Below are 16,406 nucleotides of genomic sequence, written 5' to 3'. Positions count from 1 at the left end.
TGCATTTTGTTACGTAGTAGTATCAGTCACCCACTAAATTACATTTTAAAAATAGTAAAGGTTGCTTTAAACCATGCCTAAACAGTGAAACAATTAACCAATTATCATCAATTATCTGTAACCAATAAACCAGTGATTAAAATTTTGTAGGAGCACAACTCTTAAGTAGTATCTCTCTAACAACATTCATTGTAAACCATCACTCTTGTGAGTCCTCTCTAACATAATTTTTCTGTGATCAGTACTGAAAAGTGCAGACATCTGGACTCCACACATTAAGAATCTCCTTTTTGTTTATGAATGCCCAGTAATTTGTATTCCTGTGAATAACCTAGAAAACTGGGGACCTATATAATCCATGGCATATCTATGAGTTGGAGAAGTAAGGCCAAAAAAACACTAGTGTCTTACCAGATGTGTTTGTATGCAAGATTTACTAGAACAGTCAAACTAGTGAAACTACATCTCTAATATAACAGTTGCGTATAAGCAGATTAGCAATCTATGTAACCAGCCTCTTGTCCCTTCCAGATCTAGTACATTACATATCTGTAGTATGTCCAATGTCATTGTACCACAGAGTATTGTATAGGGACAAGCCTTGTTTTCTAGGTAGTTATTGTAATTTGGTCTTTGTATTTGCTTGCACTGATTGATCAGTTGATAATGATGCCACAAAGAAAATTATTGAGGTGATAAAAAGATCTGATATACAAACAAATATAAACACGGTGTGCACATACTATCACAATCACTACATATATAGCTGTACAAACATTACACATACCATAAAGTTCTATAAAGGAGATGAACGTACAGTCCAACTGAGCAAACAACATAAATCCATCACAGCTTTCACATGTTCTCTTTAAGGCTTGCCCTTGAATTTCTATAACATCAATTCTGCTAAATAAGAGTATGCCACTATAACTATGTGATTGAGAGTTTTCTGAACAACAAAGGAGAGCAATAATTTTTTGTGCAGTTGGGGTTGTGATAGCCACTATCTTATGCTTGTGAAAAAGTGTACAGTACTATAATTGCCAGTTCCACTACCTTCAATGTGACACCATTAATGTATGGGTATTACCAAGAGTTCATAGTCTATATGCTGAGGAGAGTATCCTACTCTCATATACCCCTGTGGAAGGGTGTATTGTCAAGTTATGATGTACCACTTCCAAGTTTGTCTCGTTTCTCTATGATTTCATCAATTTTGAACATAATGATTAAATGCATACCTAACAATGTTGCTAGCAACCGAATTAACTCAAGCTCTCAGCATTTTTCAACAAACTGCAGGCATGTCTTCATAGGTCTTGACTGATGCACAGGCATATCTTGTTAAGACTTTCACGAAGCATCGCGAGTGTAAAACGGTAGTAACAACTTTTGTACTTTTACAGCTGCTTGTATGTCACAAACCACAACGCCTTGTCATTACATCATAACTTTATGATATGCCCTTCTACAAGGGTACGTGAGAGCAAGATACTCTATATATTTTATGAACTCTTGGTATTACTTCCTCTTAGAGAGATGTGGAATGATCAAAATTATTGTAAAATACTATTGTCATCATGACACTTTTCATTACAGTAAATTAACAAAGAGTAAATATTGTGATAAAAATAGCAAAGTAGCATTATTATCAAGATAACAGAAATGTATTATCATATAGCCCTACAACCTCTGGCTTGTCACTTCACCTTGCAAGGCTATGCTATAAAATATGTACCAAATGGGTGACACACAGGTACTCACAGTAAGTTGTTCTGTGACTGCAGCCAAAAGTCAACAGTCAAGGCCATCAAGTTTGACAGTCAAGTACTACAATTTGGCTGAGGCTGTGTACACTGATATACCAAAACACATGGACAAAAAATGCATTCAAACAAATGTATTTTAGCCACTTCTAGCCTAGGTACCTGACCAGATACTTCTCTCCTTTATTTTCTACCCTGTAAATGCAAATTGTTGATAGAGCTACATTAAAAGAAGAAGGCCGGTAAAGAAGAAATCATAGCTGAATACGACCAAAATGCTTTGCCTGTTATGTCTTGTAAGTTTGTGGTGAGTACAAGGCAAGCTAGAGTCAGCCTACCTTCAGAGGTCAAGCCTAATCCCAACCTTCAGATTAAAGTTACCAAAATCTTCAGTCTTGAGTTGTTCCAGTTGCTGTCATTAGCTTGTACATGTGGTGGCACTTATTGACAGTTTGACACCAACAGTCAGTGTCAATAGCTAGTCTCTGTGTTAAACTTTTAAAATCCACAATTGAAATTTGTCACAAAGTTACAGTTCAAACAATAATATAGATCAATGTAAAATTTAAGACTATGGCTACAGTCACAGATCATGACATCCCATTTGGCTGACTTATTAAAACAATGGGATGTCACATAGGTACATGCTGTAGGTATAGATCTGCAACCATGGTCAAAATCTTGACCAACCGAAATTTCACTTGACCTGTGACTAAGAGCCTTTTCCAATCCTTGACCAGTGACTTAGCAACAATATTTCAGTACTTTTTGATTGTAGGTTGGAAACTTTTACCTTTGACTGTTGACTTGGCACGAATTCGGTGGCCTTGACCTTTGACCGCAGTCACAGATCTACCTGAGTGCCTGTGTGTCACCCCCTTGTGAAGCGTAAAAGCATACTAATAGTTGGGGGAAACAAAGTTTTCCCAAATGAGATAAAATACTACAGTACAGCACAAACTATTTATCCAGGCACAACTTGGCTTACAGGATGGCCACTAAAGTTTGATCATGTTGTACCATTGTAAACTGAGTGAACACATGTTTAAACTCACTTGTCAACTAGTTACTAACTAGAGGACTCCATAGAACTACTGAGTAATTACCAACTTGCACTTGACTTGGAAGCTTATCCGAGAAGTAGAAGGGAAATAGTCAAGAAGGAGGCAGGAAATCGTCAAGAAACAGTTGAGAAATGACCGAGAAGTAAGAAATATCTGAGGAGTAAGAAATATCTGGGAAATAAGAGAGAAATGATCAAGAAACAAGAAATATCCGGGAAGTAAGAGAGAAATCCGAGAAATCAATGAGAAATGGGAAATAGTTGGGAAGTAAGAGAGAAATAACCGAGAAATGAGAAAGTACATCAAAGTCTATCACCGCTGTTCTCTATCCGTTGTCACCAAAATGCAACTGAGCAGGGTAGAACGTGCTACGGTCACGTGCTATTAGCAGTGCACTATTTGGAGATGATAAGTTATCGCTGATGCAGTTGGTGTAGAAGTCGACGATAGGACGATAGGATTCAGCTCATGTAGCTACATGTAGAAAATGAACACAAAATGTAATTATGACAATAAAAAATAATTAAAGGAGGGGGTGCGTTCCGTTCCGGCTTTTATACCTTCCCGAATACTATAATATGAACATTGATCACATCAATTGGGGTACTGATGAAAGCCGGAATGGAACGGAACCAACAGGGGGCGTGCGCCAAGTTAAAAAGTCGTTTTAAACAGATTGTGCACTGTTTCCAACTTAGAATTAGTTCGCTTCTGCTATAGACATGCTAGAAAACATATGCTCGACGGTTCTATTTAATGCCCACTGCAAGAATGCGTTGTACAATCGTCTAAGCTGAACAGTGATCATTTAGCTAAGCTGTTAACCTATATTTTGTAAGCACTGTTAATATAATAACATACTGCAGTTTGCTAACTCTCGTAAATCGCTGCCAATATAATGGTAGAATTATAGTCGCTTCAGAAAACCAGCGACACTTGTACAAAAAGGCTTGAATACTGCTACAACATGAAAATACTACAGTAGTTTACCTGTTGGAATGGTAAGGAAGTACTTCTACATCAGGATTAAACTAAACTGGATGGATTTTATTTACACACACATTGCCACGTGGTGGGCATTTAATAGAACTTTCGAGTCGAACGATTACTAGCATGCCTATAAACAGAAACAAACTAATTCTAGTTGTTGTGTGACAGTTGGAAATAGTGCACAACCTGTTTCAAACGATTTTAAACTTGGCGCGCGCCCCGATCAATTCCATTCCGGCTTTCATCAGTACCCCATCAATTGTAAAACTCACAGGATTTGTTGCAGTTGTTCTTGGCGGAGAAGGAAGACAAAATCAACGTGACGCAGAGGAATAGTCATCGCGAACAAACTACCACTGATTTCTCTAGATGCTCCGCAGACATTTCGTCAGTCTTTGCCGCCTCGCTGTTTTCCAACGAACGAGCCAACGAATGTGTCGTATACCGAGGGCACTGGCTGGGATTTCGAGAACAAGAAAAAAACTGAAAGAGATCTTAGTTGATGAAATCTACAAGTGGCGAAGACCGCTATACGTACCCTGCTCGGATTTACAGACACTGAAGTTAAATAAAGAGGCTTCTAGCTGTCAAGGTACAGAAGATTTGTGATAGTCAGTGCATGCACCAGTGATGGGCGATACATACATGCATACACAATCACTATAGTTTGATATTATAACGAAGTGGATATTTAGCCAGTCACCAGTCTCGGTGCAAATATTTGTTTAGCCGGTCGTTTGTTGTATAAACGTTAGGAAGTTGTCATGTATTAAACACACTAGTTGTATGAAGGCAAGTTTGTCGGTGAGTTCGAGGCGTGCTATGGTTCATATTGAATACATAGAGAGAGAAGACCATCATGATTATGATGAATGTTTACAACAAAAAGAGACAAGTATGTGAATCCTCGCGACCACAGATCTGATCTACACAGTAGTCAGTTGTGGGCATGGCAAGGAAAGAAAAAGTGTAACTACATGCATACATACACACACACACACACACACACACACACACACACACACACACACACACACACACACACACACACACACACACACACACACACACACACACACACACACACACACACACACACACACACATGCAAGAAAAAGCCCTATAAGGTAACTACAAAATCTAGTTCAATCAGTCTGGGTCGAATAATATTGAAAGGGACATGCCCCCAAAAAGTACGTAAAATGCTTAAAATGGTGTAAAAACACTGATTTTCGTGCATTTTCGAAGCGCCCACAACATGTAGTGATACCAACAAAAAATGGTCTGCTAATTATCACATACCTCTAAGGAATACCCCACCTTATTTTCAAGACTGTAGCTGCAGCGGATACGTGGTCCCAGCACTGTTTCTGAACCTGGTTCGTCATTTTGCCCAATGCGTAATGTATTGTGGGATTCACCCATTACCAAGACTATGGGAATTCACCTTAAACTAATTAGTCTAAACACAAAAAACGATCTGGAACATTGTGTACATGAATAGTACTTCTGTAATTAGAGGGAATTGTACGAACAATTGTTGCCCTCGAGCGGGCCGTTCAGTTTAAAGACAAAAGTTGAGGAGAGCCGCTTCGAGAAAGTGCCTCGTGAGTATCTTAGTTCAGAATAGCTTTGTTCTAGTTTCTGTAGGCCTATATAAACAGACACCATGTTTCCTAAGCCAACTTTTAATGGGTTTCTCGTACGTTTTTGAACTTACCATGTCGGTAGATATGCGGAATTCCGCTAAAATCAGTAAAAAATTTTAGGTTTGTAATCCCAATGGCTAATTTCAATATGTAGAACGAGCGTCCCGGCAAAGCCGGGCCAACCTAGCTCACCTCGAACTCACCCAAAATCTTACCTTCATACAGACAGTGAAAGTCATCATTACGTTTAACAGGCAAACGTCAGGTTCAAGTTCAGCTTTGGTTTCTTCTTCACTGGTATGGGTTAGACTATATAGTATTTTATATTTGTAACATTTGAATAGTACAAAAACAAGAGGAGTAGCCAGCAAGCACCGGTGGTACAGTGGTAAAGCATGGGTACTCCAAACTTGGATGTGTGGGTTTGAGCCTAGGTCACATCACACTTTTTTTCTTCGTTTCTTATACCTTTGATAGTCCATTCTCAATAAGCAACAAAAGTATGCAGTTAATCGGTATCTAAGCCATTCAACCACAAATTATTTATGTGCACTTTTACAGCAAGTGCACAAGAAATGGCAGGATTTTGGGCTTGTACATCAATAGTTAGGTAGGTGAGATACAGCCTAACATGTTTTCCCAGTTGCACAACAGTGTGACCCTGCAAATAAACAGGCGCCTCGACAACAATTGCTGTGATGGTCACTCCCCAACCATCCACCTGGTTGTAATTAATACATGGCTCAAGTTGTTGTGTAGCGTTTATTACATGCAGCTGTATCTCGCTTTCCCTTCATAGCAGTGTAGGTACATTTGTCCACTACTTTATTAGTTTACGTCATCAACTAAGTAATATTGCATCAACTAAGTAATATTGCATCAACTAAGTAATATTGCATCAGGATGTAAACAATGATGTAAACAATACTGACAGGGCAGTTACCTGGAAGTCATGGTTTTGAAGCCAATGCAAATGAAGCCATACATCATGCCACAAATATTCACTTAATGCATCATGTGACTAGTGTTTACACGATAATTAAAATGGCTGTTGTGCTGCTAAGGCCCATTGCCTTGTAATAAGATAAAATTCGTTACTCAGTGTTTTATGAATATTATTAAAGAAGACATCCAGTAGAGTAGTTTAGAACCCAAGATTCAGGTGCTTTGTGCGAAACTTTGGTGGCATACGTCATTTATGGTTTTTGCATGGTTAGTACAACTATACAACTATGCAGTGTTAGTACAACTTTCTGCGTCAGTTTTTTTCTAGTATACTAGTGAGGGAGACCTCTGTATTTGTGTAAAATAAGTGACTGGTATTTGTAGCAGGGCTGCATGTCGAGAAAAAAAGGTTTTTGTACTGCCTGTTGAAGTTACAGCAGGTTTTTGACCATTTTGTGGTGGCCAAAGGACTTCATTTTGCCATAGCCATATTTCAGCCTGATGTAGGCTGGAGCTTTGTTGATAACGCCCTGCTTATGCTGCTAAAGAATAGATTCCACGATTTACCTTGCCGTAATGTGCAACGAGCTTTGCGTAAACTGACGTCGAAAGTATTTTTGCATGCTCGTACAATCGGTTCTCTAGCATAGCTATTCAATCTTCAATGGCCATATAGACCAGCATGTAGATAGAGGAAGAACTGGTCTACAATCTGGTTGTGTTCACTGTAGCATAGTTCTCCAAATCTGTTTATAACTGAATATTAAAAATATCCTTCAAACCGGAAATGGTGAGGTAACCCCCCCACCTTGTGAAACCATGTTTTCCAATGGCTACAATGTATTTTAGCCTTCTCTTTCTGTGCGTGGTACACAAGCATACTGGGTTGTGTTGGAGGCTGCTGTGAAGCTTTATAAACTTTTACCACTGCTCTTTAAAACAGTCCATGTTGGTAGTTTATAAGTATAAGAAAAAATTAGGAATTTAAAATTAGAGTAGGGACAGTGTAAGTTGCTCTCACTGATCGATATTATCAGCGAGTCACATACGCATGTGTTCAAATAGTTTGGTGCAACCAGCAACCACGTGTATTCGAATAGTTTGATGCAATATACACTGATAGATGGAAGCCGTACTGTAGTCTATTAACACTCAGCGGTAGAACCTTGACTGATGGCCATAGTAAAGAAGGATAAAAGATAAGACAATAGTGCAAGCATTGTATGTTTATCAATATACTAAAGGTTTTTTCTGTAGCCAGTTTTCCGCTACACTTGACTGAAGGTGTCAGTCAGTCAGTCAGGCAGGCAGGCAGGCAGGCAGTAGAAAATTGCATTGAATAAATTAAAAAAAAAAAAACCTGTAGCAACTTGACGGAAACGTTTCGGGTCGATCTGAAGACACTTTTGGGCTTGGTTTATCCAACCAATACTGTCATGTCATTGTGAGGAAAAATTGCAGCAGGTTTTTGGGTTATATTATATCACGGATTGCCCCCACACCTTCGATGTCCCTACTATACAGTACTATCGTACTATATGATACCATGAAACATGACTAAAATATGCAGCAGTAGAAATAATTGCTCACATATGACATCATTTGTGTGCGCGTAATCTAGAAAGCACAGAAGATAAAGGCTGGAACAGTAAGGAACCCTACCAGAACAATAGTACAAAGAAAACATCAATTACAACAATTAAACTTTAAGCCTTGATGGTTAGATTAAGGGAAACACCACTATCAACACTACCACATGTGACAACTAGAGGCCACTTCAAATGAGGATGTAGTTTCCCGTCCTCCTCCCACGTCACGTCTGAGTACCCGCATTAAATGGTCATTATTACCATATTATTGTCATTATTCTCTAATTATGAGATTCCAGACAGTGTTGCCACGAATATGGATCTGTATAAAGCCTTCTTTTATGTACTGAAACTCTGGCTTTTAAACTGATTGTCTACTGGAAAGCTTATGAAAAGTTAAAGACTAATTCCTGTAGAAAGTTGAAAGTAGTAATATTGAGCTAGCTGAAGGGATGTCAATCTCTGCATGCATGTATAGTTATCATATTAACTATAGCTGTTAAAACAGTATTTAAAGTTTATTATCTGGCTGATATAAAGGTGAAGGTAAAGATTCAAGAGGACTTAGCTTTATATAAATACTTTCTTAGATAGATTGCCAGCTATAGCTACCCATTCATGATCGGTTGGTGAAATATCAACTGGTGATTGTACCCTTCAATCTAGCTGTATATATAGTGCTGCCAAACTTACTGGCAATTAGCTACCATAAGTGTACTAAATTTCGTGGGTAAAATTTTCGTGGTTTGCCAAAAAGACAGGTGTGCAAGTGTATTAAATTTTGTGGGTATAATTTTCATGGTTTAATCTTGATAAACCAGTTTATTTTCTCCAGGAGCCACGGGGAGAGCAAAATTCGTGCTTTAAGCTAGGTCACGTTTAAGGTTTACAGCTTAACAGCTTTGGCTACTCCATTTATGCTGGCGTACTGATCTGGGACTATATAAGCAAACCATTTTGTGGGGTTGACTCACCACAAAAGAATGTTGGCTGCTGGAATCAGAGGAAACGAGTCTTACATACTTGACCAAGGCCATCAGTATCTATTCATGTAGTGAACAGGTGCACATGTCATCATCAGGTCATACATAGTTACAAGAGTTATGTCCGTTAATAGTATAAGGAAAGTGTACTGGTGGCAATGGTCAATAGGTCTGCTCGAGCTGAGACGTGAGTTTCTAAATGGATTAATTTTTGTCAATCAGCTGCAAGTCACGAAATCCACGAAAATTTATACACTACGAAAATTTGTACGCTTACGGTATGTGAATTACTATGTACGTGAGAACATGAGGCCATCACCCAACAAGGACTAGCATATGTTTTACCAGATAGTGGCTGCTTCTGATCATGAATGCTATACTTAGCTATCTTTTTTATAAATGTTTTGAACAGCAAGGACAAGATGTAATGTCATGCTCTTATTGATTTAGAGCAGCTTAAAGTGGTTAAGCAGTGAAATTTTATATAGTGGACTGCTGCTAGGTGTGTGTCTCCTTTGACAGAAGCCCTTCAATATGTTGAAAGAATGAATGACACAAAAAATATGAGTACAATAAGCAAAAATGTTATAAACTTAAGAATCGAAGTGTGTCAATCAATGTCCAGAAAGGAAATGATATCTCATTCTTGCAATTATGTCAAATTAAAGCTGTCTTGGTCAAGATAAATCTATGAAAGTTGTAGAGATTGTATTTGCATGTAAACCTGCCTGTGTATACCTGGTAGAAAAGCTGTACTACTGCATTCAGCTGCTAAGTTTGAATAATTATGGTCCAGTAAATATGTGACATGGAATGATAATGTATTGTCCAAAGTGTAACTAGGGCATGCAAAGATATTGATAACCTTAATGCAAAGATGATTAGAAGGAACAGTAACATTGTAAATTGATGGTATGACTCCTGTGGTCACTTGGTGTGATCTGAGTATGATGATCGATCATTCTCAGAACTATGATCATCGTACTAAGTGCACAGTAGTCATACCAGCATCAATTTACAGTGTGAGGTCAACTTATATTTCTGTGTATTATTAATCATTTCATAGTTAAGTTTGTGGCTCAAAAACCATTGATGAAATAATGAATAATGATACTAAGCCTCCCTCCCTCACCAAATTTTGCAATTCTTGGATGGGGAAACTACATTCTAATTTGGAGAGGCCTTACAAGAAGCCAAAAAGTGCACTGCATATTTAGCCTTATTGAAAATGGACTATTATCTCCTAGTATTTGTATTGTCAAGGTATTGTCCATCACTAGCATAAGCTATCAACTTACATAATCATTGATGTCACTGTGATATGGTTAATTTCTCAGGAACCATACTTGTTGCAGTCAGTGAAACCCAATCAAGGCATTGTGAAGAATTAGTCATTGTGAATAGCCCCACTTTTACATCAGATGTACAGTGTGTATCCATACGAGCTGATAGACCAAGTGCAGTAGATCAAGATAGTAGTTTCAGTTCTATAAGAAGGAAACTTCTACCAGAACCTTTTGTTAGTACTGATGATGGTGATCACTACCATGGATCATCTCTCTGTGTACCAAAAGGTCCTGGTCATAGAGCGACTAGTCAATCTGATATCACTCAATCCAAAAGGATTGAAGTTGCTAATTTGGCAGGTGTACCAAGTGAAACAGATGTTGCTTGTCACAAACTACCCATACATCAAATCCATGATACCACAACAGTTAATAAGTCAGGTACTTAAGATCATAACACATAGTAAATAAGGCAATTAACTGATTAGATTACAATTTTAAAATTTAATACTTATAGCTATGCACTGTGCTAAGTGGTGTTACTTGAATTCCTATTTACTTGAGCTACTGCTGATTTACATAACTATTGTGTTTATTTTAGATGGTGCAGGTTTTGTGACTGACACTGATTTAACAGTGAAAAAGTCAGTTACTGATTACAAGCCTGTAGAGAGTAAACTTGTTGGATATAACAAAGCCACGTTTGCTGTTTTAATTGGTGATTCTGTTAAAGTGTATGGAACCAAACAGTTTGCAAGTTTACCTTGTCATGACAAATTTATGGTAAAAGAGAGGATAAAGGGAAATGCAGGTGTAGCTAAGGCTAGGCTGGTCTTGAAGTCTAGCATGGCTGAAAAGTTCGTAGTTGAAATTCTGGCCGATTTTGAGAACTGTCCATTTCAGCACAATCAAAAATCAGAGTACATGTGATCACCCTAGGATCTGAATAGTAATTTTCACATTGTTGTCTGCCTTTTGGAGCCATGTCAAACGTTGTGAAAACCTCATGTGCTCTAGTTGTAGAGGAGGTGTTATGTACTACTTGCTTATTTCTATTTGGTATTTTCATGTGGATCTCCATAATAGCAATGCAAAACTAGCAAACAAGGGGACTTCCTGGATATCAGTAAATGTTTTGACTACCTTCATGTATAGATCAAGAAGAGGTGCTTTAAGGTTCCTTGTTAAGCATGCGAAAAAGGGATTTGTAAAAAAATTACCAGCTTATTTGAAGTACTATCTAAATGTCCATCATTTTTATAGCTTTGCAAGTTTGCATTGTGATTATTGAGATTAACGTGAAGTACTAAATGGAAATATACAATCAGCACACATGTTCTACCTCTTCTGTTTGGTGGCATTTAGCTAGAGATGTACTAAATGATGGTTTTCTTTGCTTGGGCATGAATGTGTCACTATGTAGCTATTTTGCATCACAATTAAGCTTTCCAATACCTTTACATTAATTTTACTAATGTCTACCAGCCGCCCACCCCTGGTTGTAGGAATTTTTTTTGGTACAACACTGTTTTGAAGATTGAAACATCACATGTTTGTATGTACATAACAGAAAATGTGCTCAAAGGACGGTTTTTTAAAATTTGGCCATACTTGTTGTGATGTCAATCATTACGCATACTTATCTGCTGTGTTTGTTATTGTGCATGTACTCAAATTATAGTCTCGGCATTTATTTCTTTCAAGCAACTTTTTATCCCAAACACTAAATGAGACTGCAGACTATACAAGACCAGTATTATGTGTGTGACCAGCATTCACGAATCAACTTTTTACCCCAGCATTGTGTTCTCCTTGATGCTTTATTCAGCAGATTCAAGCTTAAAAGGAACTCTATAAAAATGTTCATTTCTATAACTTGTTTATTTGAAACCTGGTGTTTTAGCTAGTTATAGGCACTCTGTGTGGCTTAGATGATGAGCAGTTTTCTATAATGCCTGCAAATTTTCAGTGTTTATACTTTGTCAAAATTTTCAGTTACATATATAGGATTCAGAACACAAAGCATTGCTTTCATAGATAGGGATTTTCTTAAAAACAGCTAAATGTATGTTTGTCCTTGAAATTTCTATATTTAATATTTCTGTGACTCAAATTTGAATTTTGTTGTAGTTATGAAACTGATAAGTTACTTGGTAATGATTACGATGCTGAAAAAGATGGCACAACAAGTTTTAGTAAACTACTTGATCACTACTATGGTGATCCCATACACTATCGACATAACTGTACTAATCCAGGATATGCTGTGTTTACAGTGAGTTATGCTGTAAGGGAGTTCCTCAATTTAAAATTTTTCGTTTTTACTATAGTGTGAGGGAATATTTAATGGTAGCATGAAATATCCATTACCAACCAGAAAAGCTACTGACAATAGAATAGGGAAAGGAGGAAATGGGTTTGTGTTCACTATAATCCATGCAAGAAGAGAATATGCTGTTAAAAAGGTAGGTAGCTATATTATTATCCATTGGGCAACATCCTGTCAACAATATAGTTATACCACAAACAGGAAGCAGCGTAAAATAAATTTTGCATACCAGTAAACAAGGTTAAGTTTTACATAACTGTGGAGAAGAATATAAGACATAAACAATGCATTACATGCTTTCATTGTGGTGAGTGCAGTGGTACATGCTAGAGTTCTTCCAGATATCAATTCTGATCACTGCTTTTGCTTTATAATGGTTTCTTTTGGTGATATATGGCTATTTAGCATTAGCTGTGGATTATCAATGGCAAACTGACATCTTGCATTTACAATACAGTGGAATAAACAAAACGTGAATTGTAAATAAAACAGCTATGATAAGCACAATTGAGCATTAATTAGCTGGCTTGCTATGAAAACTTACTTCTGTAGTATATACTGCAAAAAAAAAATGTAATCCTTACTACTAATATATATGGATCAATTCTGTTACAACTGGTGAAGCTATTCTGTTTATTTTTGTGGATTGTATTACATAACATTTTGCTGCAGTTTATCCTCCACAGTTTTTGTGACACACTGAGTTATTGTTGGAAGTTTGGAATTGTGCATTGTAGCTAACTCACGGTTTTTGCCATTCAGAGCCGTTGAGAAATAATAACTCACGGTTTTTGCCAACTGAGCCGTAGAGAAATAGTATAGCCCACGGTTTTTGCTATTCTGAGCCGTTGGATGTTAATTTTCATTAGCTGCAACTGCTTACTCTACATAATTCTACTAGAGCCATCAAGAGACTGACTTAACGATGCTTTGCATTACTGTCTAGTATGAGAAATAGTGAAGGAGATTGTATGAGTTCAGGTAATGTGGGGTCACATTTATGACTTGTGTGTTTTGAAGCGACTAGCTTTCACTTATGTATGTAGATGTACTTATTTAAAATACCTGAAAATATGCAAGTTGGTAGAGTTTTTGCAGTGAAAAAATGTCCCTCCATAAAGCGTATGAATTCCATACACTATTATTGCTGCGCACATTGTATTTCATGGAGAGCTTAAAGCTAGTCATTGAAAGGGTCGGTTGAGATAACATGTAAGTGGTCCACCAGTATCACATTATTGATGAAGTTATATGTATGGGCCTCTTATTTTCTGAGCTACTGTCCTGTAATAATTATGAAACTTGATAGGAGTCATGCTACCATGCAAAAGTAAATGTAGCCAGCAACAGTCTAAACTTTAGGCAAATCATAATTTCAAATCTTCCAAATCTGTTAGTTTCTGCGGTCGACTTTTCTCATCTACGTGGTAGAGTGCACATTATTGCTACATCTGTGTGGACACGAAGTTATGCCTCACATTTTACTATAATATGTAGCCAAGAGTACATAACATAGTGAGTTTTATTATGTACTGTTGGTATAGCTATACAGCACTGTAGTTTAATTCCTACAGTGGTTAACTATGAATTGATTATTTACAGACGGTGTACCGAGCAAATGAAGTGAACGTCCATGCTGCACTAAGACATGAAAACATTCTTCCTCTTGTGGCTGTACTGATGGGAGAGAGGCATGAACATCATTCTCGGAAGTTCTACTGCTACCACTTCATGCCTAAGATGGACTGTGATCTACGACAAATAATGTCTACCAGAGAAGTTGGTTGTCTGAGGAATTTCTACAACAATTGTGTGAACGATCTCAGAAAATGGGAAGTTGGATTTTATAACATCAAATTCATCTTGGGTGAAACACTACAAGCTTTAATCTACCTTCATGATAATGGATATGTCCACAGGGACATTAAAGGTATGTCACCAAATAATTTGAAATGAATATACAATATTTTGTAGCAAGTAATATTATGATCAAGATGAAGTGTCGGTGCAAGCCACTCTACTGTAATTGTAGTTCAAAGTTCCAAGTCAAACTTGGAGACTTTGACTCTGCTGGTACTGTACCAGGACTTGGTATAAAAGAGCCTACTGACCAGATGATCAAGTTTGCCTCCATTCTGCCACTAGGAACACCAGGATATCGGGCTCCTGAGGTGATGTTGTGTTTATAGTGTTGTAGTTGGTTAATGTGTGTATTAACTACAGGTATCCATGCACATCACCCTATCAGGACCTTATGAAACACTGTACACATTTGCAGTTGACATGTGGTCATTTGGATGTCTGTGTTTGAATATTTGTATTGGGAAAACTGCAGCTTTGAGGCAAAGGGAGGTAAATAGATGATATAGTTTCATGTTCATTTAGGTATGGTTCCCCTTTCACACAGGAAGCTTCACTACTGTTATCAAGAAGTCATCACTGTTCTAAAGAATTGTGGGAAAAGACAACAAAGGTACTAGAGTATATCCTGTTCTGTAACTGACATTATAATATTCACACATAGACGAAAGAGTTGGAAAACACAAAACCATTTTCAAATGATACAGATCTGGTAACAGTAGTTAAGAGATGTCTACAAGTGAATAGTGCAGAAAGACCTACTGCTAAAGAGGCCTTGACGGTGTTCAAACAGGCTGCTAGAACAAGCTAGCAATTACAGTGGAATCCTCAACACATGCATACAAGCATTGTTTGCTAGATTACACCATGTCTTAAATAGTAGTGCCAGTTTTGTTACAGCTACAGCTACTAGTAGTTATTTAACTTACACTAGTCTCATCACCCAGACCCTTCCACAATTGTACTTATTGATTTTACATTATAGGTGCACATTCCAGAGACTAAACTTACACATGCATAGAAATTTACAGCCTTCTTCTACAATGGAACCCTTTCTTAGTGGGTTTATATTTCATGACCAGTTTTATGGTCCACTTTTTATTGTCATACAATTGTGCCATTTACTCTTATAGAGGTAAGAATTGTTCCACTTTTTTGTGAACTGGAATATAACATTGTTGATTATTATTCAACTGTATTTCCCCTTCTCTGTAATAGAGTATCATTAAGAAAAGGCTCCATTGTATTGAGTGTTCTAAACTTAAGTAAAATCTACTTTACACGTAATACACTTAACTACTTTACACATTGCATAATAAAATACACAATACATTCCACTGAGGATTCCACTGTATGTTGCATAGCTGCAGCAAGATGTTACTATGAGATGTCACGGGCTATCGTAGCACTTCAGTTAGAAGCAATCTGTCTGACTAATCAATTGAACAACTACAATATAATCATTATAGTATATATAATATCAGTATGTACTGTATGTGTATATTTACACTGACACACAATAGTTAATGTCATAGAGATCAATACTGTACATGATTGGCGGAGGGAACATTGTCAAATTTACTGCAATAGGAATATGGCAGGAAAAAAGTTAGGCAATGTTTCTAGCTAAATATATAGATTTGCGTTAAACAAAAACCTAGTTTGGCAAAACACCGGGCTATTTTTTGTATAGAGTCAATGATGTGCAACCCTGAGGATATTTTGTAAGTTGTGGTATATATAAGTGTACCACGTGGTTTGGTATAACACATACACACACACACACATTTGCACTCAAGTACAAAGAGTACTTTGGTTTTAAAATCAGTTGCTAAAAAATAAGATACGTATCCTCCCTCTAAACTGTTTTGCTTGAATATGTACTGTTGTACACTAGGTTTTTTTAAACCATAAATCTGTTTATTTGAACATGCACACAAGGAAA

At 37.2% G+C, this 16,406-nt stretch overlaps 1 protein-coding gene and 1 long non-coding RNA gene across 2 annotated transcripts; one reads left to right on the top strand and one right to left on the bottom strand.

Moving 5' to 3' along the window:
* Positions 1 to 660: 660 nt before the first annotated feature.
* LOC136249061 (uncharacterized) lies at positions 661 to 4,406 on the bottom strand. The gene is made up of 2 exons (XR_010698025.1): positions 3,821 to 4,406; positions 661 to 3,304 (listed from the first exon to the last, which is right to left on the bottom strand). It is a non-coding gene; the product is annotated as an uncharacterized lncRNA (long non-coding RNA).
* On the top strand, positions 4,012 to 16,003 carry LOC136249058 (uncharacterized). The gene is made up of 10 exons (XM_066040961.1): positions 4,012 to 4,412; positions 10,324 to 10,713; positions 10,874 to 11,129; positions 12,403 to 12,547; positions 12,603 to 12,737; positions 14,204 to 14,531; positions 14,576 to 14,772; positions 14,825 to 14,953; positions 15,009 to 15,074; positions 15,126 to 16,003. The coding sequence occupies exons 1-10, from the start codon at positions 4,190 to 4,192 to the stop codon at positions 15,270 to 15,272; spliced, it is 2,016 nt and encodes a 671-aa protein (XP_065897033.1). The 5' UTR covers positions 4,012 to 4,189; the 3' UTR covers positions 15,273 to 16,003.
* The last annotated feature ends 403 nt before the right edge of the window (positions 16,004 to 16,406 follow it).

The sequence above is a fragment of the Dysidea avara genome, chromosome 3 (genome assembly GCF_963678975.1).
Source record: "Dysidea avara chromosome 3, odDysAvar1.4, whole genome shotgun sequence".
NCBI lineage: Eukaryota > Metazoa > Porifera > Demospongiae > Dictyoceratida > Dysideidae > Dysidea > Dysidea avara.
Note: the sequence above shows the minus strand (reverse complement) of the source record. Positions and strands in the feature narration are given on the sequence as shown.